The sequence below is a fragment of the Microchirus variegatus genome (genome assembly GCF_963457635.1).
Source record: "Microchirus variegatus genome assembly, chromosome: 15".
Lineage (NCBI taxonomy): Eukaryota > Metazoa > Chordata > Actinopteri > Pleuronectiformes > Soleidae > Microchirus > Microchirus variegatus.
In genome coordinates, this window is record NC_139816.1 from 10,146,432 (window position 1) to 10,169,478 (window position 23,047).

General features: G+C 40.0%; 3 protein-coding genes across 3 annotated transcripts; 2 read left to right on the plus strand and 1 right to left on the minus strand.

The window, feature by feature from the left end:
* Positions 1-3,776: 3,776 nt before the first annotated feature.
* LOC310937678 (regulator of G-protein signaling 20-like) lies at positions 3,777-11,304 on the plus strand (the record flags this gene model as incomplete). Its single annotated transcript, XM_083902005.1, has 5 exons — positions 3,777-3,803; positions 6,281-6,441; positions 9,032-9,109; positions 9,191-9,425; positions 11,116-11,304. The coding sequence occupies exons 2-5, from the start codon at positions 6,284-6,286 to the stop codon at positions 11,302-11,304; spliced, it is 660 nt and encodes a 219-aa protein (XP_083758131.1). The 5' UTR covers positions 3,777-3,803; positions 6,281-6,283.
* A 2,012-nt stretch (positions 11,305-13,316) lies between these two features.
* Positions 13,317-18,280, minus strand: lypla1 (lysophospholipase 1). Its single transcript, XM_083901353.1, has 9 exons — positions 17,976-18,280; positions 17,368-17,399; positions 16,926-16,991; positions 16,426-16,473; positions 16,207-16,277; positions 16,049-16,122; positions 15,375-15,476; positions 13,986-14,162; positions 13,317-13,886 (listed from the first exon to the last, which is right to left on the minus strand). Exons 1-9 carry the CDS (start codon positions 18,042-18,044, stop codon positions 13,827-13,829), a joined length of 699 nt encoding a protein of 232 aa, XP_083757479.1. The 5' UTR covers positions 18,045-18,280; the 3' UTR covers positions 13,317-13,826.
* Positions 18,281-19,187: 907 nt separating this feature from the next.
* mrpl15 (mitochondrial ribosomal protein L15) lies at positions 19,188-21,887 on the plus strand. Its single transcript, XM_083901772.1, has 5 exons — positions 19,188-19,326; positions 19,467-19,624; positions 20,359-20,524; positions 21,284-21,407; positions 21,496-21,887. Exons 1-5 carry the CDS (start codon positions 19,222-19,224, stop codon positions 21,831-21,833), a joined length of 891 nt encoding a protein of 296 aa, XP_083757898.1. The 5' UTR covers positions 19,188-19,221; the 3' UTR covers positions 21,834-21,887.
* Positions 21,888-23,047: the final 1,160 nt, after the last annotated feature.

The following is a 23,047-nucleotide window of genomic DNA, read 5'->3' on the forward strand; positions in this document are numbered from 1 at the left end:
AGTAAAGACAAACATAATGATGCTGGTGGACCATCATAGACCAGCACCAAAACACAACAAAATCCTGGTCTCTGCTGGGTTTTTCTAACCTAAAACTATTGTCTATTGTTCTAGGTCCATTCATTCAGAGCCATTCAGCTGCACCTCGACACTTAAAGAAAATCAATTATCCATGGTCAATACTTGTTTTCCTTTAAGGGTCTCAGGGCGACTTGAAGCTAATTTCAGCTGACAGTGGGTGAGAGGCATGAGTGTGTAAATACTGTAATACATTAGTCAAATGAGTTAGTTGTTACGTTCTCTTCTGGTTAGTAAGCATTGGTTTCCAAAGCAACTAATTAAACACAGTACAGTAAATGTCATATACTGTAAGACACACGTGTCAAACTCAAGGCCCGGGGACCAGATGTGGCCCGCCACGTCATTTTATGTGGCCCTCAAGTGATTAATTGGTCTTAAAAATCTGTGTTAAAATAGGTCTATGCTGCTTTAAGGCGTGCGTTGACCATAAACCACATTTCCCACAATGCATGGCGATTGCATTACCCGCAAAGTGACGGCACGGCCACTAGATCGCAGTGTATCGTTGTACATGTACATGCGACGAGTGAAATTGAATAAGTAATAAATACAGAAAGTTATTTAGCAATATGTTACGGAGTAGTTACCTTTATTTTACATTATATTTAGTTACATTTATTCTGTATGACAGTTACATCTGGCCCTTTGAGGGTAACCATTATGCTGATGTGGCCCTCAGTGAAAATGAGTTTGACACCCCTGCTTTAAGATGTTTAAAGGTGCCATATGTAAGAATTTGGCCAAAAACGGTTACTACATTCAAATTCAAAATACCGAGGTCTTTTAGGTTTCGTTTTTTGATGTAACTGTGCAACCCGTGGTTGCTCGGCAGCTGAGACGCTACTGACTGCAATGATTGGTAGACGGCGGTAGGTGGCGCCACATGCCAAAACATGATTTGCAGTCTGCAAAAGATTTTTTTTTATGCAAATATTTTGTCTGTACTGTTGTTGTTGGTTAGTTCAGTTTGTTATATGAACATTATTCCTGAGTCTCTGTGACATATTAGGAGGATTTTATGGCCAGTGACTTCTGCTAAAGTCATTTTCTGGTAACAAACTTGTACTTTTACTCAAGTATCCCTTTAAGGTACTTTATACAAGACTTCTGTGTTTACATAAAACTAAAATAGGAAAAAAAATTGCATCGGTAAAATTTCGTTTATGCCATAAAAATTAGCTCATCCTTCACCACTGAGTAGAATTTTTAAACGCATGAGAGTAAAAAGAGAAAGAGAAAACACCTAAATCAATTCAGTGTGTCAGGAGACGATGCGATTTACCCGGGGACACCATCCAGGTGACCTCACCCTTCAAGAGTCCTGCTGTGCACAGCAGTCGAGCCCCTGAGGCCACTTCTGCCTCCCTCTCACTCTGCTGGGAGAGAGAGAGAGAGACGCTTCATCATATAAAAAAAGACATTAAATCAGAGATGAAATAGTCATTAGGAAAATCCCACTGTGCCTCACAGAACACAACTAACACAACGCAGGCTGTGTTTTAAACGACACCAAAATGAGTTTTACTTTTGAGCCTCAGTTCATTATAAAGGTTTTTATTCACCGCAAAAAGTCGAGTGTAATGACTTGTGAAGAATCCGGGCTGCAGACTGAGTGAGCAGGGAGATATGATAGGCAGAGCGAAACGTAACTTCACATTTTAGTGAGTGTGTGACTCCGCCGGGAGTCGCTAAACATGGTGTGACGCACAGGTGAAGCACAGGTGGATTATTTTTTTTTTTTTTTGCTGACTGACTGAGAGAAGCAGGGAATGATTCACACATGTGCTTAAACCCTATGTTCCCGCGGCTGTAGATCACACTAAACAGTTTTCTCACCAGAGAGCAGGCTCCATTAAAAAGGCAATTCCTTCTCAAAGATCACTGTACGGCTACAGGACGCCTGATTTACTGTGAGGCTCGGACAGAAAGACTTGTGTGTATTGACTTTGTTTTATGGCTGATTCACACGCACACACACACACACACACACACACACACACACACAGAGGATGGGTCTCCTCTGCTGCAATCACCATTCAACATATTCCCACAGTCATATTTGCAGCTTCAGCTTCACTGGATAATCTCAGCGATCTGACACAGGAATATGAAATTGTACTCATTTTCCACCACTTTGTGTGTGTTCAGGAGATAGGAATATATCCATATATACATATATATATATATATATATATATGTGTGTGTGTGTGTATATTGGAATATAGGAATATATAGAAAATTAAAGGTGCATTCAGCGACTCTGTAAATCCCGATCACTTTAAGTTTATTAACAAAAAGAGTCAGAGCATTAGGAAAACAGTGTTCATTAAAGTGTTCGTCATTAAGATAACTCGGCTTAATTGAGTTTATAGTGCGATTTAATTTAAAAAACCCATTTAAACGTGCTTCTTTTATGAATATGCGCCAGTAGATTTGACAGAATAATCGGTTTTAATTGGTTTCTTACTGTGTTTTTAGGCTTAATGTCAGGTCGTTTAATGAATATTTTATGGGCGCATTATTAATCTCCCTTATTCTGCTACTTTATATTCTGTGAATTACAGTAGACGTCCTTTGCAGAAGAAGAAGAAAGAAAAAAAAGGTCCCTGTGGGAACAATAAAATCAATTTAGTTTCAATTATCATTTTTACATTTATTAGTAGCTCCCAACCATGCACTGTTTATACTCACATCTTTCTGAGAGGGCTCGGGTTGAGGATCTTGTTGACAGGGCCTGTTTACGTCTGCACTTTGCTTTTATTATGTCTCTGTTTAACGACTTCCTTTTAGCTTTTATATTCTAATCTGTTGTCTGAGTTTCCGTTATCTGAAATAGTTTTTTTTTGTCTCTGCTATCTTGACCAACAGGACTCCACTGGAAGAAGAGATTTTGTATCTAAATTGGAAAATAATGTCAATAAATAAACATTTAAAAAAAACATACATATATTACATTATTGTACTGTGTATTTGTATATGTCACTGTAGAAAACACTGTGGTCCGAAGAGCAAATATTTCTCATTGGAATATAATGCATGAAATACCGTAATCAATCAATTTGTCAATCATTTTTGATCAATTAATTAATGTATTCATTGATTAATGATGTCATTGAGAAAATATGTTAATTAGTGGAGTTCAATGGACACCAAAACATCATAATAATCACAATAATGACCATGCACAGCGCGTTGAAACGGATCACCACTGCCCTCTGGTGGACACGTGTGGTACTGATATAAAGGGGAATTCTCTGCAGATGGAAGATTTCTGCGGATGTTGTGCGTGTTTAGAGCGAATGTGTTATTATTATGAAACATCACTATATATGTATTAATATTAATATATGTATTTAAAAATAAATATATAATAAAGAATGTGTTTAAGAGGTAAATATATAAGATACATACGACTATAAAAGATGTATTTATAAGCAGCTTGAGGGTGAAATATATATATATATATATATATATATAAAAAGTTTACCAAGTGAAAAGCTAATTAATTCCATGATGCATGCGTGTGAATGAGAGAGAGAGAGAGAGAGAGAGAGAGAGAGAGAGAGAGAGAGAGAGGAGAGAAATCTTTTCACACTCGCAGCACAGACGCATGCGCACAAAACAAACCATCTGGCTTGTGTCAAGTCGAGGCAGAGGGATGTGATCGAGGCAAATAGAAAAAAAAAAAGAATCACCTGTATTGTGGCATTCATGGTGACACAGTGAGTACACGTTCATGTCTGTTTGCTTTAAACGCGTCTGTTTGTCGGAGGGGGAAAAAAAATATTGATATAATGTGATGTTTTTGATGGAAACTGCAGCTTATTTGTGGAGGAAAAGGCGGATGATTTTCTGCATCCACAGTGGAGCTGGAGCTGGAGCATCTCTCCCTGCAAACCTTATGATGAACACATGAACATGAGAAAAGCGCTGTGTGTATTTGCGGATTTGCTGCTTGTTTTTTGTTTTTTTTTGTTGTTGTTGTTTTTTCTGGTCCTCGAAAGACAAAAAAAAAAAAATCTGTAAATTATCAGCTTTCCCGATCAAATGACTTCATTATGCTTCTATAAATGGCTGCAAGCTGCTTCCTTTAGGCTCAATCGACCATCGTGTGTGTGTGTGTGTGTGTGTGTGTGTGTGTGTGTGTGTGTGTGTGTGTGTGTGTGTGTGTGTGTGTGTGTGTGTGTGTGTGTGTGTGTGTGTGTGTGTGTGTACGTACTCCGGAGGATGCGACTGATGGATGCGATTGCTGCGGTCCAGGAGTAACGCCTTGTCGCTATCATTGCTGCTCATCCTTCACTGAGAGACGAGGAGGGATGAGGATGAGGAGGAGGAGGAGGAGCAGAGATGATGATGAGGAGAAGGAGAGATGATGAGGAGGAGGACAGATGATGAGGATGATGATGAGGAGGAGAGATGATGAGGATGATGAGGAAGAGAGAAGATGAGGATGAGGAGGAGGAGGAGAGATGATGATGAGGAGGAGAGATGAGGATGAGGAGGAGAGATGAGGATGAGGAGGAGAGATGATGAGGATGAGGAGAAGGAGAGATGATGATGATGAGGAAGGATGAGGATGAGGAGAAGGAGAGATGAGGAGGAGAGATGATGAGAAGGAGAGATTATTAAGGGGGAGGAGAGATGATGAGAAGGAGAGATGATGAGGAGAAGGAGAGGTGAGGATGGGATTGAGAGATGAGGATGAGGAGAAGGAGAGATGATGAGGAGAAGGAGAGAAGATGAGGAGGAGAGATGATGAGGAGAAGGAGAGGTGAGGATGGGATTGAGAGATGAGGATGAGGAGAAGGAGAGATGATGAGGAGAAGGAGAGAAGATGATGAGGAGGAAGGATGAGGATGAGGAGAAGGAGAGATGCTGATGAGGAGAAGGAGAGATGAGGATGAGGAGAAGGAGAGATGATGATGAGGAGAAGGAGAGATGAGGATGAGGAGAAGGAGAGATGATGATGAGGAGAAGGAGAGATGAGGATGAGGAGAAGGAGAGATGATGATGAGGAGAAGGAGAGATGATGAGGAGAAGGAGAGAAGATGAGGAGGAGAGATGATGAGGAGAAGGAGAGGTGAGGATGGGATTGAGAGATGAGGATGAGGAGAAGGAGAGATGATGAGGAGAAGGAGAGAAGATGATGAGGAGGAAGGATGAGGATGAGGAGAAGGAGAGATGCTGATGAGGAGAAGGAGAGATGAGGATGAGGAGAAGGAGAGATGATGATGAGGAGAAGGAGAGATGAGGATGAGGAGAAGGAGAGATGAGGAAGAGGAGAAGGAGAGATGGTGAGGAGGAGAAGGAGAGATGAGGATAAGGAGAAGAGAAGATGAGGAGGAGAGATGAGGAGGAGGAGAGATGAGGAGGAGGAGAGATGATGATGAGGAGAAGGAGAGAAGATGATGAGGAGGAAGGAGAGATGATGATGAGGAGAAGGAGAGATGAGGATGAGAGATCATGATGATGAGGAGGAGAGAAGGTGATGAGGTGGAGGAGGAGAGATGATGAGGAGAAATCATGATGATAAGGAGGAGACAGAGGAAAGATGAGGAGGAGATGATGATGGAGAGATGTTGCTCCTCACTCCTCAGCAGACGTGTGTCACTGCAGTTGCTTCTGTAGTTCAAAAACAAACAGTAGCTGATGATTATCGATGGAGGTTTCTCTGCACATGAGTGGACGTCATGCGTTCACACAGACGTTCCACAAGATTCACTGCACATTTGAAGATGTTGGTATCGTGCTAATGTGTGCAGCATTATTATGGTACAGTGTGAACAGTTAAAGGAGTTAAACGACGGCACTAAAAAAGGGAAAAGAATGATGCGTTTATGCTGGAGAATATTTAGTGATCACACATTCCCGGCTCACAGCATGTGTGTTAGAAGCTGTGCTAGGGTTTGTTCCTGTTAAAACTATAAACCAGCACATGGACATACGAGTCCTGTCAACAACTAATCGTTTAAGTTGAAGTTTGCCACTACAGTTTCACTTATTCATTTTATTGCAGATTTAATTCCCTCGACTGGAAGATGAGGCCTCCTTTAATCTGCGCGCCTCCTGTCAGATCTTTAATCTGTGTGTGATTCCTTGGACTGTGATGCTCTGGCTTAATGCGGCATAATCTTCCAGTAAAACCTCCTCCTCCTCTTCTTCCTCACTGTGGTCTCTCTCTCTCTCTCCCCCCTCGTAGTCCATGGGCTCAGAGCGGCAGGAGATGCGAAAGAGACAGATGCAGGTTCATCAGGAAGCAGCTGTCAGTGTCCTCCACACGCGTCACAGAATGGGAAACACCCCTACCAACGCCTCAAACGCCTGCTGCTTCTGCTGGTGCTGCTGCTGTAGCTGCTCCTGGTAACACTTCGCACATAACAGTTGCACGCAGGGCCGGAAGTGAGAGACACGTGGCCCCGAGAGACGCAGGGGGATCCCGGTGGGGTCTGCTAACCTTTAACCCCGCGCAAAGCGCACTTTGCGTGACCGTAATCACGCGACGGTTTTGTGCTATCGGGAAAAAATTGCAACAGTTTCTGAAAGCTGAGAAGTTGCACGTCAAAGGCAACGTGTGGTTATTACGGTAATTTCACTCGCGCTGTTGCAGGAAGCTGGCAAATCAATGTCACCAGAGAGGAAAGGAGAGTTGGAAAAATTGTGCGTTGAGACAAAGACAAACATATGTTATTTTATACAGTGTTTTTTTAATTAAATGTTTTGTTTTTCTTCATTTTAAATTGTAAATACACTATTTTAACATGCAGTAAATTCTAAATAACTGCCAGTTGCTGAAAGTTATTCTGGAAAAAATGGGCTGGACATTTTCTGGCCCTTTTATTGTTAGAATAAGCAACAAAAAGAGAGTCCAGATGGACATTTTTTGAGGGGTGGACAATGGACAGAATCAGGTTGTGGACAGATCCAGCAAATGGACAAACTATCCTGCAACTCACGGAGTTGGGAACAAGCCCAAATACGCAACTACACTTTAGCAACAAGCCCTTATTATAAAACCTGCTACTATTACAATACTTTAAGCATCTTCACAGAAAAAGAAGCCCAAAGTCGCTTATAATAAGTGGACTTAGCGACTAACTTTAGGTGCAGTCTTTTCTTAAACTCACATAGTGTTTTTTTTTTTTTTTAATAAAATAACGGGTCAGTCATAATTTAGCTCATAAACAGCTGTCGTATTTTCACGCAGGATAGTTTGTCCATTTGCTGGATCCGTCCATAGACTGGTTTAAGATTAAGATAAGATAATATGAAATAGAACTTCTTGTTCCAGGTTTCTCCAAAATTGCAAAAATTACAATAATAAAGTACAAAAATAACAATAACAACATAAGATAAGATCGCAAAAAAAAAACATAAAAAGGGAAATATAAAAATAAGTGTCAAATGAAGTGTCAAAAGAGGATTAATCTAGATTTATATACACTAAAAAGTTAGGGAATTGGGCTTTTCGGCCGTTGCATGAAACAAAGATGTCACTCACAGCTCCTCAAAGAGGATGTAACTTCATCCTGACATGTGTTCAGGCCTCGCCGTGATGCCACAAAAACAGACTCGCAGCGGTCCTGTGACCAACGTTGGGCCTTCATTAGAAGGAGGCTTGAGGGCCCGTAATCTGTTTTGGAATTATCACGCGTTTCCTCTGAGCACAACTAACCTGTTGTGAACGCGGAACGCGGCCCGAGTTAATTCACTCCACTGGGGATGAGTAAAAGGTTTTCGTCTCCACGTCTATGTCAATTTCATTTCATTGTCGCGCGGCTACAGCGGCCACATTCCCAGATGGGACGGCTCACAGCGGCCACTCACCTCAACCAATTAGTCTACAGCCAGCTGCTACATCAGGTGTTGGGAACATTTTTAATTATGCACTGTGATCCCCCACAGGACCAGGTGGACAGTTGACACACTTAACTAAATATGCAAACATTTCCCCAGTGGATCGTGCCCGATCTGCTGTGGGCTCATTTGAATCAGGAGCAAACAACATGTTCGGCACACGGGGTTTAGGTCAAAGTGTGACGTGGTGAAAAAGGGTAAAAAAAACAAAAAAACAACAGGTTTTTAGACTGAAATTTGTACTTTGTGGCAAAATAAACCCAATTTCTTTCAAAAAATAATTGGAATATATCGTGTTTTATAGCTTAAAATCAATTTTTTTCACTTGGAGGATCTTTAGAGGCAGAAACTACAGACGAAAAGTTGTACTAATAATAATAACCAGGGTTTGTTAAGAGGAAATGTTTGTATTTTTCCAATTTTTCCAACCCTATTAACGATCTTCAGTGACCACATGAACACAGCAAGTTCAAAAAGACGTACACTCTTAGAAATAAGGGTTCCAAAAGGGTTCTTCTACAAGGGCTGAGGTTCTGCCTGGAATCATTTGCTTCTGAAAAACCCTTTCCCAGAAGAAAGGGTTTTTCAAGGGTTCTTGGTAACACTAATGGTTCCAGTAAGAACCATTTTGATACAGAGAACCCTTTAAAACCCCTTTCCTGAATAAAGGGGTTTAAAAGGGTTCTTGGTGGAACCCTCCAAAAGGGTTCCAAGGTTCTACCTGGAGCCAAAAAAGGGTTCTCCTACGAAGAACGTTATATGGTTCTAATTAGCACTGTCAATACCCTTTCTGTGGTCAAATTGAAGCACTTTTAAGGTCCAATTTCATATTTTTCCAACACTTTACAGCTGTGATAAACTACATATTTTCTACAGGAATACACACATATTCAAAATAAGACGGTATTATGCTACAAGCAGCCAAAATCCTGAATCTACTAAGTGAAATATGAAGTCAGATGGGTATTTGCTGTGAAAGAAATACACTCATTTTCAATTTTTAACCTTTAAATTCAAGCTTTTTCAAGGACAAGCTGACATTTTAGGCACTTTAACTTACGTTATTTTAAATACACGCTGTTTTGTTTTCTTGCAGTTTGACTGTTAGGAATGAAGACGAGACAATTCAGAGATTTGAACGCAGGACAGAGGCAATAACTAACTGTGAAGAAAGGTAATTAAAGGGCAAATCCTTCATTCAAAAAAATCGCAGTCTTTTTACTTTCCTAAATGACGACGAATATTTGTTTTTAAGCCCAAAGGCCACTCTGGACGACGCCAACTCCTGGTCCATGTCATTTGAAAGGGTGATGAAAAGCGCGGCAGGACGCGCCACCTTTAGGCAGTACCTGCGGACGGAATTCAGCGAGGAAAACATCATGTTCTGGCTCGCCTGCGAGGAACTGAAGAAGGAGACCAACAAGACTGTGGTGGAGGAGAAAGTCCGACAAATCTACGAGGACTTCGTCTCCATCCTTTCCCCCAAAGAGGTGATTCAATAAGGCAGGACATTAGTGCCGAGAGGACCGCACGAGATCACGTGGTTACAGTGGTTATTGTGCACAAAATTAGTCATGGAGTAACTGGATTATGTCACTGCAGCTGATCAGAGACACTGAAAAAGGAAATGAGCCGGGGCCTCTAATGGTTTCAGCTTCTTAAATGTTGTAAAGGAACCGGCTAATGTTTACATTATTTTTCCTGGCGTAATCAATTTAATATCATATAATGGTGATTTTTTTTCTCATAAACGTGAGAAAATATTCACATTCAATGAGCTGAAATGGGTAATTTTGTTTTTCAATGGACTAATTCATAATCAAAATGGCAGGTGATAGATTTAATAGTCTTTTAATTGAACATGTGGCACAGCGTTTCCGACAACACATAAAACTGCTTTGTTGGTCAAAACTATGAGGTCTGTTTCGTTTGGGACACTCAAACTATTTATTTATGTATGCCTTAATGTCCTGTTTACCGTTCTTTATATATGATGTGTTTAATGCTTTAAAGGCGCCATATGTAAGAATGTGGCCAAAAACGGTTACTACACTCAAATTCAAAAATACAGAGGTCTTTTAGGTTTTCGTTTTCTCCGCCATTGTAGCTCAGACGTAACTGGCAACCCGTGGTTGCTCGGCAGCTGAGACTCTACTGACTGCAATGACTGGTAGACGGCGGTAGGTGGCGCTAAAATGCCAAAACATGATTTCAAAACATAAACATGATTTTCAGTCCGCAAAACATTTTTTTTAATGCGAATATTTTGTCTGTACTGTTGTTGTTGTTGGTTTGCTTTATGAACATTATTCCTGAGTCTCTGTGACATATTAGGAGGATTTTATGGCCAGTTGTTTTAGATTTATTACATAATGCACATTTTAAGTTATTGATATTATATTTACAGTAGCTGTGGGCACGTTAGCGCGTCATGCGTTAACGTTGACGCCGTTTCCATGAAGACTGACCGGATAAAGACGCGCGTGACGTAATGTTTACGTGACTCTTGATAGTTAAAATTAGTCTCTAAAGTAACGCTAAACTTTAAAAACAGAGGCACACATACGCAGTGCACGGGTACGCTGGTTATTTGTAGCACTGCTCTTTTCCTTTAATAAACAGACCGCTCCAGTTCGACTGTAGGCGTGCTAACCGGCGCTAAAGGAGCTAACACAGCTAACGGAGCTAACTGCTAAGCGGTGCCTGGACTCCACCTCTAATTTACAGGTCTTGTAAATGTGTAATTTAGAGAATCTGGTAAAACTTTAGATTAGGGAACACATATACACCATTAACTAGGTGCTTACTAACATGTATGTAAGTTACATACTAGCCCTTTATTAGTAAATATTAAGCACGTATTAACACCTTATGTAGGAAAAATCTTAATTCATGTCGTAATAGAGGTAGAATAAGGTTATGTAGAATAACTTGGGTGTTAATACGTGCTTAATGATTACTAATAAAGGGCTAGTATGCAACTTCTATATGTTAGTAAGCACCTAGTTAATGGTGAATGTGTTCCATAATTTAAAATGTTACGGAAAATCCTTTCAAATTTGGCACAATAGTTCATTTTTGACTAGACTGAAAGGTCAAGGGTCATGGATGGAAGCCGCAACTTGTGTTTTTGGACGCAACACGTGTACAATAAAGATTTTCTTTTTGTCGCCTCTATAGGTCAGCTTGGACTCGCGCGTTCGAGAAGTGATCAACCGCAACATGCTGGAGCCGACCTCGCACACGTTCGAGGACGCCCAGCAGCAGATCTACACGCTGATGCAGAGAGACTCGTACCCTCGCTTCGTAAACTCTCTGACGTACACGGACCTGCTGAAGAGCCTGCAGGAGCCTCCCCCCGAGCCATAAGACGCCGACACTGCCACACACTTAGCTTTTCACAAAAAAAAAAAAAAAAACTAATAGAAACGGCGCATGCGTCCCCCTTACCCCGAGGAGTTGTTGTGTTCCTGTTAGGAGTCACTGCTATTTAGAGAAAAGACGGACAGGAAAATGAACACTTCTTAACACCAGTCTTTATCCAGCTGTAAGTGCTGTTTATTTACCCATGATTAGCTTACCAAAACCCTCGGAGCAAACAAGAACAAACGCTCAGTGCAGCATCAGTTACTTGTTTGAGAACATATCTATATTTTTATATATTCCCTAGCGCTTGACATTGCACTTTTCTACCTTATTTAAAAAATAAATAAATAAATAAAGGGAACGCATGCATCTGTGGACACTGCATTTGTATTTAGGTATATTGTGAGCCTTAATGCATATCCAGTTCTTGTAGAAACTAGTAGTTATTTAACAGTAAGTGAAGAAGAAGAAGAAGAAGGAAAGTGCCTTGGAATAAGATCCTCTACACTAGCACCTTCAGTCTAACACGAGTGGTGCGACAATGACTTCACATGTTGGTGCTTTCAGCTCTTCTCAAAGATTAAAAAAAAAAAAAAAAACATTTTTACATCTCAGCGAGCTGATAACCCGGGGAATAGATCGTTTATGTGTTTCAATACTGTGATATATTAGTCCGAATATATTTCATTTAAACAGAACAGGGAAAAACAAACGGAACACACGACCAAGACCACTGATATATTTGTGTATTTAAAAAGGAATTTGTGTGAAATAGCTCTTTGAATTCTCACAAATAAAGCACAATCGTATGTCGTTTCCGTCGTCTTGTGTCGTGAAAATCACACTTGTAAGCACAATGTTAACCCTCAGGCTTCAGCTTCATTAACTAACCTCTTAAGTCATTAAGGACAAAAATATCCACTTCCAAAAAACTGCTAAAACATTTGCTTATTAATATTTTTGGAGCTTTTTTTCTAAATAAATCTCTTAAAAAACTTAAATCCTGCTCAATACTGAGGATATTAACCTTTAAAATGCCAGTTTGATTAGTGGATGTCATTGTAGTGTTATTATTCAAATTTACTACCTTCTTAAAGGGACACTGCGTAGTATTTATGGGTTTATATAACCCAAAATCCACTTTTTTATACATATTATGTGGTCCTGCATTGTCTAGTCGCTGTATAATAGTTTTCGATTCATTTTCGTAGCGTTTCAAAAAGTCATGTAAAATAACATGGTCACGGGCCGCTGTTGCATAGCCACTGTTAGCAACGAGACGCAATGTTTCTATTGGAGCCTGTAAGGACAAACCCGAGAGAACAAATCAAGCGTCGCTTTACTTGTAGCGGAAGTCCCGAGCTGAACTTTTTACGCGTTTAGAATGGAGGACCACACGTATTTTACAGCGGATAAAGGAACACCAGTACCTAACCGTATGCCCACACCACGGAGAAAGACTACGAGGACGACATTTGACCGGCTGAGGATACCATAGCGCTCAGGGAAGGGAGGGGGTGAGCAGAGGAGCAGTTCTTTGTTGTACATTTCAGCCTCTCCTCTAGATGTCACTACTTACTTCACCTTTAAGTCATTAAGGACAAAAATGTCCACTTCCAAAAAAGCTTCTACTAAAACTTAACAGATTATTTTTTTTCTGCATAAAATCTGAACCAACATAGCCCCGCTCAAAACTAACAAACATGCAATCATTTTGAGGATTTTAACCCTTTAAATGTCACTTTGATTACTTGTGTTGAGATTGAGATATATTTAATTTTTTGATCCGAGACATTATTTCCAGTAGGTTTACAGAAGTTGCCAAGAGAATATTACATTCACAGAACAGTCTTATTATACTTATTGAAGTCAAAACTCAAAATAGGACATTGTAATCTGATTTAAAAGTATAAATGGGTTCAAATTGTCTCTAACTCAATTTGGAATACTCCACTGAACATTCAGTGTCTTACTGACCGTCTTAACCGTGGTCAATACTATTTTGTGTTGTCAAAAATACCAACAACACCCACTGAGGTCTTTGTGTTAGTTTTAATGACAATTGTTTTAATATTTAAATTACTGAAATGTAAAACACAACATTTAATTAATCGCCAAATAAACTCCAGTACTAATAAAATAGACAACATTGGTTAAGAAAAATTAGCAACAAGCCATTTATTTTAAGATTGTAAGAATCAAACCAAACGGTATAGCCCTAGTTATTCCAGTACATGTGTTTCCTGCAGATATTATTGGTTTGTGTCAACGAAGCAACTGAAGTCACTCTACTGAAATACTGAGATTCATCGTGTGGATCCAGGTCAGGATGCAGCATCTTTGAGTCGATGGCTCTCCCGGGTTTAACGTGTAGCTGCTTCTGTTCTTGCCTGGCTTTAGGAGTAGCAGCGTGGTTTTATTGTCAAGTAAGTCGGTGGTTCCTGGAGTCCACAGAGTCACATGTGCGTCAGTTTCCCCTCACGAGACTCTGATGACGCCATGCGGTTGTGCGGATACTTCCGAGATCATTCGTCACTGATGGGAGGAAGCTGCTTCTCTATGAAATGCTTGATGTCCACCAATTCCTGCAGGAGAATTGCAACAGAAAGCAAATATATATAGGATATAAAACACCAAGTTCATGCTGAGACGGAGGGTGAAAATTAGATTTCTCCAAAACTGACCTCTGGACACGAGCTGTGAGACAGACCCTGATATGACTTGAAGGTGACATTTGATTCGCTGATGAGACTTTTCATCATGGTTGCTGTCATTTTGCCAAAAGACTGGTTAACCAGTGGATCGGCATCGCCGTGGCATTGTAACACGTGCATGTCCTTGTTAGGACAGTCTGCAGTTGCCTGAGAATAGAAGAGATTAGGATTATTCATATTATCTGATTATAATAGATTAGGGACTTGGCGGTGGGCCGTCCCTTACCCTTAATTCAATCAAAGGAATAGTTCACAATAAAACAAACATTTAGACATTTTATATGTACACAGTGCAAAAGTCGTGTTTATGTCTGTAAAATTATCATTGGTGTCTGGATTGGCATGATGCAACTGAAAGCTGGTTTTATATATAAGCAAACTGAAGGAGATTAACTCATACAACATGTATATGTAACGTTCAAGGATGTCTTGAAGGACTGGTGTAATAGACCTTTTTAACAGCAGATATTTATATAATACAATAGGACAAACACAGGTTTTTAACAATAACATTAATCAACAACATTCCACTCTGAGTTTACGAGATTCAGGGTTATGTTATTGTTCCAGTGTAAGGGTAGGTCACACTACTTCTGAAGCCGCTCTGCCCTGTTTCTGATATGGAAACAATGCCATGATGTGGGCTGAGAGGGTTCAGTTTCACTTTTAACCTAGAGAAGCCGTTTTCTTCTGAAAACTGTGTCATTTTAAAACTAAACCTTCTGGATGTGATTGATAAGTAGTGATACTGTTATAGTCATTATAGCATTGCTAACACAGCAACTCTTATGGTGGCCTATGACCTTGACAACACACTGAATTTCTGAAGAAATAAAAAATAATTAAAGACGTTTACTTTATTTAAGGAGTATTTAAAGGTACTATATGCGAGAAATGTATTAGACCGAGTCATAAAAAGATCACAATGTGTCTTCACTGATAACAATGGTACAACCTGTAACTTGGACTTTGTATTCTGCCAGCTCGGCACCTTCAAGAGAAAGGTGGTAATTCCTCTATCGACAGCCAGCATATTCAAAAAATACATTCTCATTTGTTTTTATAGTCCGTTATTGACATCTTGTGATCATTCTCAGCTGCTGCTCTAAAGGGTGGGACAGTTGTGAACAGTGAACACTGCTGCTTTCTGCAGACACCGACAGTATAACATCTCCGCATCTTTGGCTGACAGCTTAATGGAAATAGTCATCCTGGCTTATAGAAAACCAGGAAGTGGCTGTGCATAATAGTCGATTGGGATTGGAGTAACAGTTAAATGCACGTTGTACATATTTTATATCATCTTTAATTACCCACTTAAGGATATGCATTAAGACAAGTGAACATCCACGGCATTACCTGAGGGAAGGAGCTGCGGAGAGGAAGCCAGCAGCTCAGTGCAACCACTCCAGCAAGTTTCTGCTGAGTTGTCAAAGCTGTGTACAGAGACAAGGCTCCACCCTGGAAAAACAGACAACTCCCCGAAATCCATCATTCAAATCCAACACCGCAAGCAAAGGAGAAGTGAACAGCACAGGATGGATGTAGTTTCACCTCTTTCATGAAAAAGCCCCAACTGACACGGTTTTCTTTTATTCTGAGATTTATCTTCATCTATTTATCTCTGTTCATGTGCAGCTCTGAAGATCAATGTGATGCTGCAGAGCTGGGGCTGCACAAAATTACAATGTGCCCAACATATGCAAGGGACAGTTTGGAATGGTAAAGCCCTGAGTGAGGCTTGCGTTTCGACTGAGAACAGTAGGCGGGGTGTGGGCTGCTCGGTATGTGGCTTGTTTGTCAAGCTTTGTATGAGAATAGACTGCGGGCATAAAACGAACCCTATAACATAATAATTATATAGCTCTGAGGATGCATACAGGAAAATGGGTCTCTACTTCTCACTTATGTCATCAGTAAATATTTCCTAAGGATTTAACAGTAGAACATGGTGTCAATTTGGCAAAGTGTGTTCTCCTTGAAAGGAAAATCGACAACTACGTATGGAAAAGGTGTGAATGTGCCACACTTACCTGTGAAAAGCCTCCCAGCATAATTCTGTTTGATGGTATTCCATTCTTCACTTCTTGGTCAATCAAGGCTTTTACTGTGGACATCATCAAAACACACCTGTTAATATAAAAACGATGCACGTCCCTTACAAGAACAAACTTAAGTTTTATTGACGTACTGTTGTCTGAAGCTCTTTTAATGCCACTTTCATCTTCCTGTGCATCGAAGCTCAGTCCGTAGATATTAAACCTATGAATGAAAAAACAGGTCTGACGGCGGGTGCAGTGTTTTCCTGGACTTCACATTTTTGCAGCTGTGTTTTTTTTTTTGAAACACAAGGGTATATATATGCGACATCCTCCACATTTTTATTATGTTCAAATAATTTGACACTTACCAAGAAGGCATGTTCATTCCAAAGTTCAGGGTAACAGGCATGGTGGGACTGAAATCATTAAGAGAACATGAAATGCAACATTAAATACCGGTTTCTTGGGCTAGGTATCAAAACTTCAATACTTGTGTGGTAACTTCCTCAGCAAAATACAGACGTAAACATATCCCGAGCTAACTGTTGTTAGCAATACCAGTCGATAACAAAGCTGTAAAACAGCATAGCAACAAGCACACAGATAAAAATTGAACATTACTATATGTACAACTGATTTATTGCGAAACACATGGGTCAGAAGCACTAATAACTGTAAAAGCAGTGTGTGTATAAAAATGTTCCCATTTAAGAGGCTGAAAAACCAGAAAACCAAATCAAGCATTGAACTAAATACTTCTTTCCCTCGATTGTGAAGCACCTTGGTTCAACTAATCCGACTTCCCTTTTCATATTGCAAGACCTGCAGACACTTCTGCTGTGATGTTACAGCTGGTGTGAATACGTACGCATGTGGAAAGATGTATTTCACATGTGGTGTCCTGATGTTTGCGAAAGTCTCCGCCCAGCCATGCCTGTCAAAACAGACATCACAACACTTAAGGTAGAGTCATTTAAAGGTGAAGAACTGTAGAGCGAGTAAAGGAATGCAACAAAAATATACATATAAAGTAGAAAAAGTACTAATAATGTTTAGTGGGATAAAAATATAGGATGTTTTAGATTACTGATGACATAACGTGGACAGTTGTAGCTGATAAAAGTGAAGTTTGATGCAATTACTCTGCAAACTACTATGTCACGTGTGTATTACCATTTGGATCAAGTCTTAACCAACAATATGAACAGAGTCATCACTCATGTGAGTATATTACTCATACAAATCTGCAAAACAAAGAAAAAACTAAGTAAAAACACAAATAAAAAATAGACAACGCTGTTCTCACGTACCCAGTATCACCTAGGCCATGCAGAAATATCACCTGTAAAATAAAACAGACCTATTATCACAGGCAGGGACACAATCCATCCATCTTCTACCACTTTATTCTCTAGCAGCTAAATTAGGATAATTGGGCTGTAAATGAGGGTAACACTGCTTTTCCTCTTCAGCAAAAAGTAAATTGGTCCCTCAGAACAATACTGCAGTACTCAATTATGAAAATATAATCATTAGCGGTAGATCTACATGTTAACTTTAATTTAAACATTTGAACATTTTACAATTATTTATTTCAAACATTCCAGGTTGTAAGGGAGTGTTTTGTTGACAGGCAAGATGTAGACGCATGACAATTAACTCGGTAATCAACTGATAATCCATTAATCATTGCAGCCCTAACAAGATGTACAAAAAATATGCCTTGTTTAATTACATTAATGCATTAATAACGTTCACTGATTAGCAAACAACCCTTAAGCACAACGACATTACCACCGTAGGGTTTTATTTTTTTTAATCGTCATTCCAATATTCCACTGCAGTATAGCACATCGAATGTTTTTGCTAATAACGAGCAGCAGCCCTGGTAAACCCTGGTTGTCCCCGATGAACTCACCGCAGCAGTGGCTTTCCGGGCAGCAGGCACAATGGCAGGTAGAGGCGCCGACATGTTATTGCCGCACATACAACGCTGATGCAGCTGATAAGCGGAAAGGAGTTAGCTGCTATATGCTAACTACGATATTAGTCAGTGTCAAATCCCTAATCCCGGTCTGGCTGTCAAATACGAAGCAGCTGGAGGACCAATGTCAACCGAAGACGGACACCGATGTCCACGAGTTATGTTCAACCGCCGGCGAGTCGTGAAGTTCCTAAAAGAAAGTTTAAATTTTGTATTAAGCAACACACAGCGTCGGGGAGTCACCCCTCTCTAAACAACGAGGACGCCACTCGTCAATGACGCCTTTACGTCCCGTAGTCCCGCCCTTTCTGCTACGTGATTGGCTCTCTTCTCTGTCATTTAAAAGTACGATGCAGCGATTGGTTAGCTGGAACGACAATGAGGGCCGCTTTGAACATAGTAAATCTTCATCGGTTGAAGCATAATCTCTTACACATTTATTATTCTATTGTACATACTCAAATTCTTTTCTCTTTTTTTGGTGTCATCTGACATGTCATATATTTTATGATTCTCCAAAAATGCACTGCATACTTTAGAATTTAGATTTTGTTGTATATCTTCTTGTATGGTAAATTTCATAAATGTACGGCGGACAAAGGTTTCTCCTGAATGTACTGCCTTTCGACACGAGTTGTTTTTTTTTATTATTATTGTTATTTTCCAGTCCGTTACTTTAACGATATATGTTAAAAACAAGGAGTGCAGATCTGCTGTTCGTGTATTTGTTATCAATAAAGTTTGTAAAAAAAAAAAAAAACATCAGTGAAAACAAAGCACACTGCAGTACTACAATGAACTGCAGTATGTAACATCAAATTACTATTGTTTTTGAACCTTTTTAAAAATATATATATTTATACCAATGTATCTCATGAACAGTTAATATTTGAGATATGTTTTGTTATTTGGCATCCATAACAAATTGTCAATAAAACAACAATGTTCAGCAACTTTCCGTAGCAATCACTATTAGTGGAATGTATGAAACAAAATGCATTTAAACGGCATTAAATTACAACATCAAAACCATCTAAAATCTATTTATCAGGCGTTTTCTCTCGCCGTTTTGATTTTATTTTGAAACGTGTCAGAGTTGACAACAAGTACTTCCGGTCACATGACACATACATACCGGTGCCCTTGGTTCTGCTAACTTTGACATGTGAGCAGCACAAATATGTCTTTCCCTAAAAAACCTGCAGGCAAAGCGTTGGATATTTTGCAGAACTTGCCGAGGATAAGTTTGGCGAACATGCGGCCTGAACCAGGATCCGGAAGAACGGTGAGGTTTTAATTTACATTATTTTATTTACAGTGATTGTCTTTGATAGCTGGCTATTAGTAGCTAACACGGCTAGCCTGATATGCCTTTAGCCGACGGATAGTAAACAATAATCACATGTGATTGAATTGTCTTTAAAGAAAAAAAGACGAGGCAGAGGACAACATGGTGGCAACAGAAGCGGCCGAGGACACAAAGGAGAGCGACAGAGAGGGAACCGGCCACGGCTCGGGTTTGAAGGCGGTCAAACTCCGTTTTACCTGGTTATTCCAAAATATGGCTTCAATGAAGGACACAGGTAACATGGTGACATCATACCCTCATTCAAAACAGTGTTAGTTAATCATGATAAATCCTAGACTGCATACATCTTTAAGGTGTTGGAATCAGTGCTACACATGTATGTATGCAAAACTATATGGCTGCAAGGCTTTATAAATAGCATAATATACTATATAGATAGAGTATATACATATCATTTACTAGGGATGCACAATATTGGACTTTTTGCCTATATCAATCACACTGGTGTTCCACATGTATGACTGACAGCACATATCTCCAAACCCGGGGTTTGACAGTGTCATAACAACAACTTTCATTGAATTATTTAATCGACAGATACGTTTCACAGTAAAGCTTTTTATAGTGCACATTCCTGCTTTGCAGAATAAATCACTTGCACTGCTGCACCAGGTTTTCTTTGGCAATGTCCATATATTACATCCTAGGCACTATAAAATACTAACCAATATTAGATTAAGTTCATCTTGGTGCATATCCTTAATCAGGATGATCAGAAATGGAGAAATTAGTCAATATTTCTTGTAAGTGACTTCACTAACCTACAGTCATAGGGATTTATTTTTTATAAGTGCAACAAATCATGGTTTAGTTTGGCGTCCCTAATAACTTCCTTCAGCAGAAAACATATTAAAGGGGGTTGAGTATGATGAAAAACAATTATTTGACAGCCTTTTAAAGATTAACATGACATTCTGACTGACATCATGCGTGTGCTCCTTCCTCTAGTCGCCGTCCTCAGTACCAGCCTCTATCTTTAAAACGACTGCAGTACCTGATCGACGTGGGGCGAGTGGACACGACGCAGCCTGTGGACCTGACGCAGCTGGTCAACGGCAGAGGGGTTACGATACAGCCTCTAAAGAAGGACTACGGTGTCCACCTTGTCGATGAGGTAATCACTGTTTCCATTCCAGTTATGCTTTGATGCGGAAAACATATTTACCACACTGATGCTGCAAATCGTTTAATACATTGCCCCTGAGGTAGTCACACTTTTGTTTGATATGACCACACGGTGAGACCTGTACAGCCCTAAACATGTTCAGGTTCAAATTGTCAAATCCTACAATCACCTTCAAAGTAATTAACAAGTTGTCCACCAGGGGGCACTGTGAGTACATGCGCTCTTTGCTCATGGAGGACAGCAGAATTTGTTGTTTTTTTTGAAGACGACTAAAATGTCCTTCTTCAAACTAACTTCACTGTGGTTCTAATGAGGAAGGAACAAAAAAAAAACATTTCAGTTCTATGTAATTGTCGAAAAAAGTGCACAATTAATTTGCAAATAAGTGTTTTAATTATAATACAGCAACAAAATGGGCTAAATTGGGAAATATATAATTTTTGTTGTTGGAAAAGTATTTGTTTTTTGAAGGTTTTACCACAAAATAATATCACGTCAAGTCAGTCTCGTTATAACATTTTAATTGTTTCATTTTAAACACAATCCGGTAATTTTATTTCAATTAAAATAACTATATTTTAGTGGATTTAATTAAGCTGTTGAATAAGGAAAACCAGGTGCTTCACCAAGTCTCTGCCAGTAGGTGGCAGCACACGACTGCATCGTCTGTGTTGTTTAAGCCTGTTTTTTTTGCCCCCCACTTTGCTCTGCCACAAGTTGACTCTTCACATGTTTGTTCTGTTTCAGGGTGCCGACATTTTTGCTGCAAAAATAAACATCGAGGTTCAGAGAGCTTCTGAAGGAGCCATCGCTGCTATTGAGAGGAACGGCGGCGTCATCACAACCACTTTCTATGACCCTATCGCTCTCGGTAATATAAATGAATGACTTCTTATATAGCGTTCTTGCCTTGTGTCATTTTAAATAAGACACTTCTTTGTGTTTGTGTGTGTGTGCAGGGATTCTCATCAAGCCCGTGCCGTTTTTCTTGCGCGGTCAGCCCATCCCAAAGCGCATGTTACCAGGACAGGAAATGGTCCCGTACTACACGGACGCAGAGAGCCGGGGTTACTTGGCCGACCCGGAAAAGATCCAGCAGGCCCGGCTCGCCCTGGCGCAGAAGTACGGCTACATTCTGCCGGACATTTCAAAGGACGAACTGTATCACATGCTCTCCACGAGGAAGGATGTACGACAGATCTTCTTTGGCCTGGCGCCCGGCTGGGTCGTTAACATGTCAGAGAAGAAGATACTGAAACCAACTGATGAGAAACTGCTTAAGTATTACAGTTCGTAGGAGTGAAAGTCAACGTTTTTGTACATTATTGTTGGTAAAATAGAGAGTTTTGCTTGTTGGGGATGTTTCCATTTGATTATGTGGAAATCATTAAACTGTATCTTTAAAACCGCATTTCGTGGTATATTTGCGTTGATGTTACATAAAGCAGCCCTTTATTATCTGGGCCCCGTGCCGTATGATGGAAGGAACGTGGACTGTAACAGGTGAGCGGGAAATCAGGAAAATAAGATAACTCAAAGAATGAAAACAGGAAACAGATGCCTGGTGATGTGTGATGTGTGTTACTTGCGAAATGTGTTGCCTAGGCCCTTTAGAAGGGGAGTTTGAAATTAGTCATAGGCAGCTGTATCCTGGTGTGGACGTTCAAAAAGATCCCCCGCTCCCCCCCTCCTGGAGCACAATCACAGGCAAACACATATATACAACTTTGCCCGGTCATGTTTAAGCGACATAAATCGACATGAAGAGACGTTTGTGCTTTGATATCTAATGATTAGGACTTATTCGGAAGTATAGTATGTTTCTTGTGCAGAGATTTCAAATAAAAACACTTTACGGTCATAAATAATCACATTAAAATGTATGTCTTTTATGATAACACACTTAACACGAGATCACAGTCTCATCTAATGGTCCAGCCTGCATTTGAACCCTCCAATCGGCTGGTGTTTATTTTTTTTTAAAGTCGAAATGGCACACTCGCTATAAATAACGTGGTATTTTACACAGATATTGTCTCAAGGGAGGGCTGCCATAGAATTTGTGCGGGTATAAAAACATTTTATCAAAGGAAGCATATGTTTGTGCGGTTGTTGAGCATTGTGTGGCCACACCAATATTAGTTACGGGGTTTAAAAAGGCAGTTATGGAGAAATAATTGAAATTTAAGTAGTGACAGGACTGATTGATGACATTTTATATTATTAGTATTTGCCGACTTCCTACTTTGTGAGCGTCTTAAGTCAAAGGTCACGCTTTGATGACTTTGCTCGTGGCTCCATGAATGTTTTCCTGAATATCAAGTATCCAATAAGCGACTACACCACATACACAGTGGCCCTGCCCTGCCCTGTCAGGAAAACCAGCCCAAATCCTTACCGTGTTATACTTAAAAATAAATCACGCCACAGGAAAGAAACAGCACAATCACTGTTTATGGCAGAACTACGGGGCCTTATCTTCAAAGCAGCAGATCCTTTTGAATTTGCATC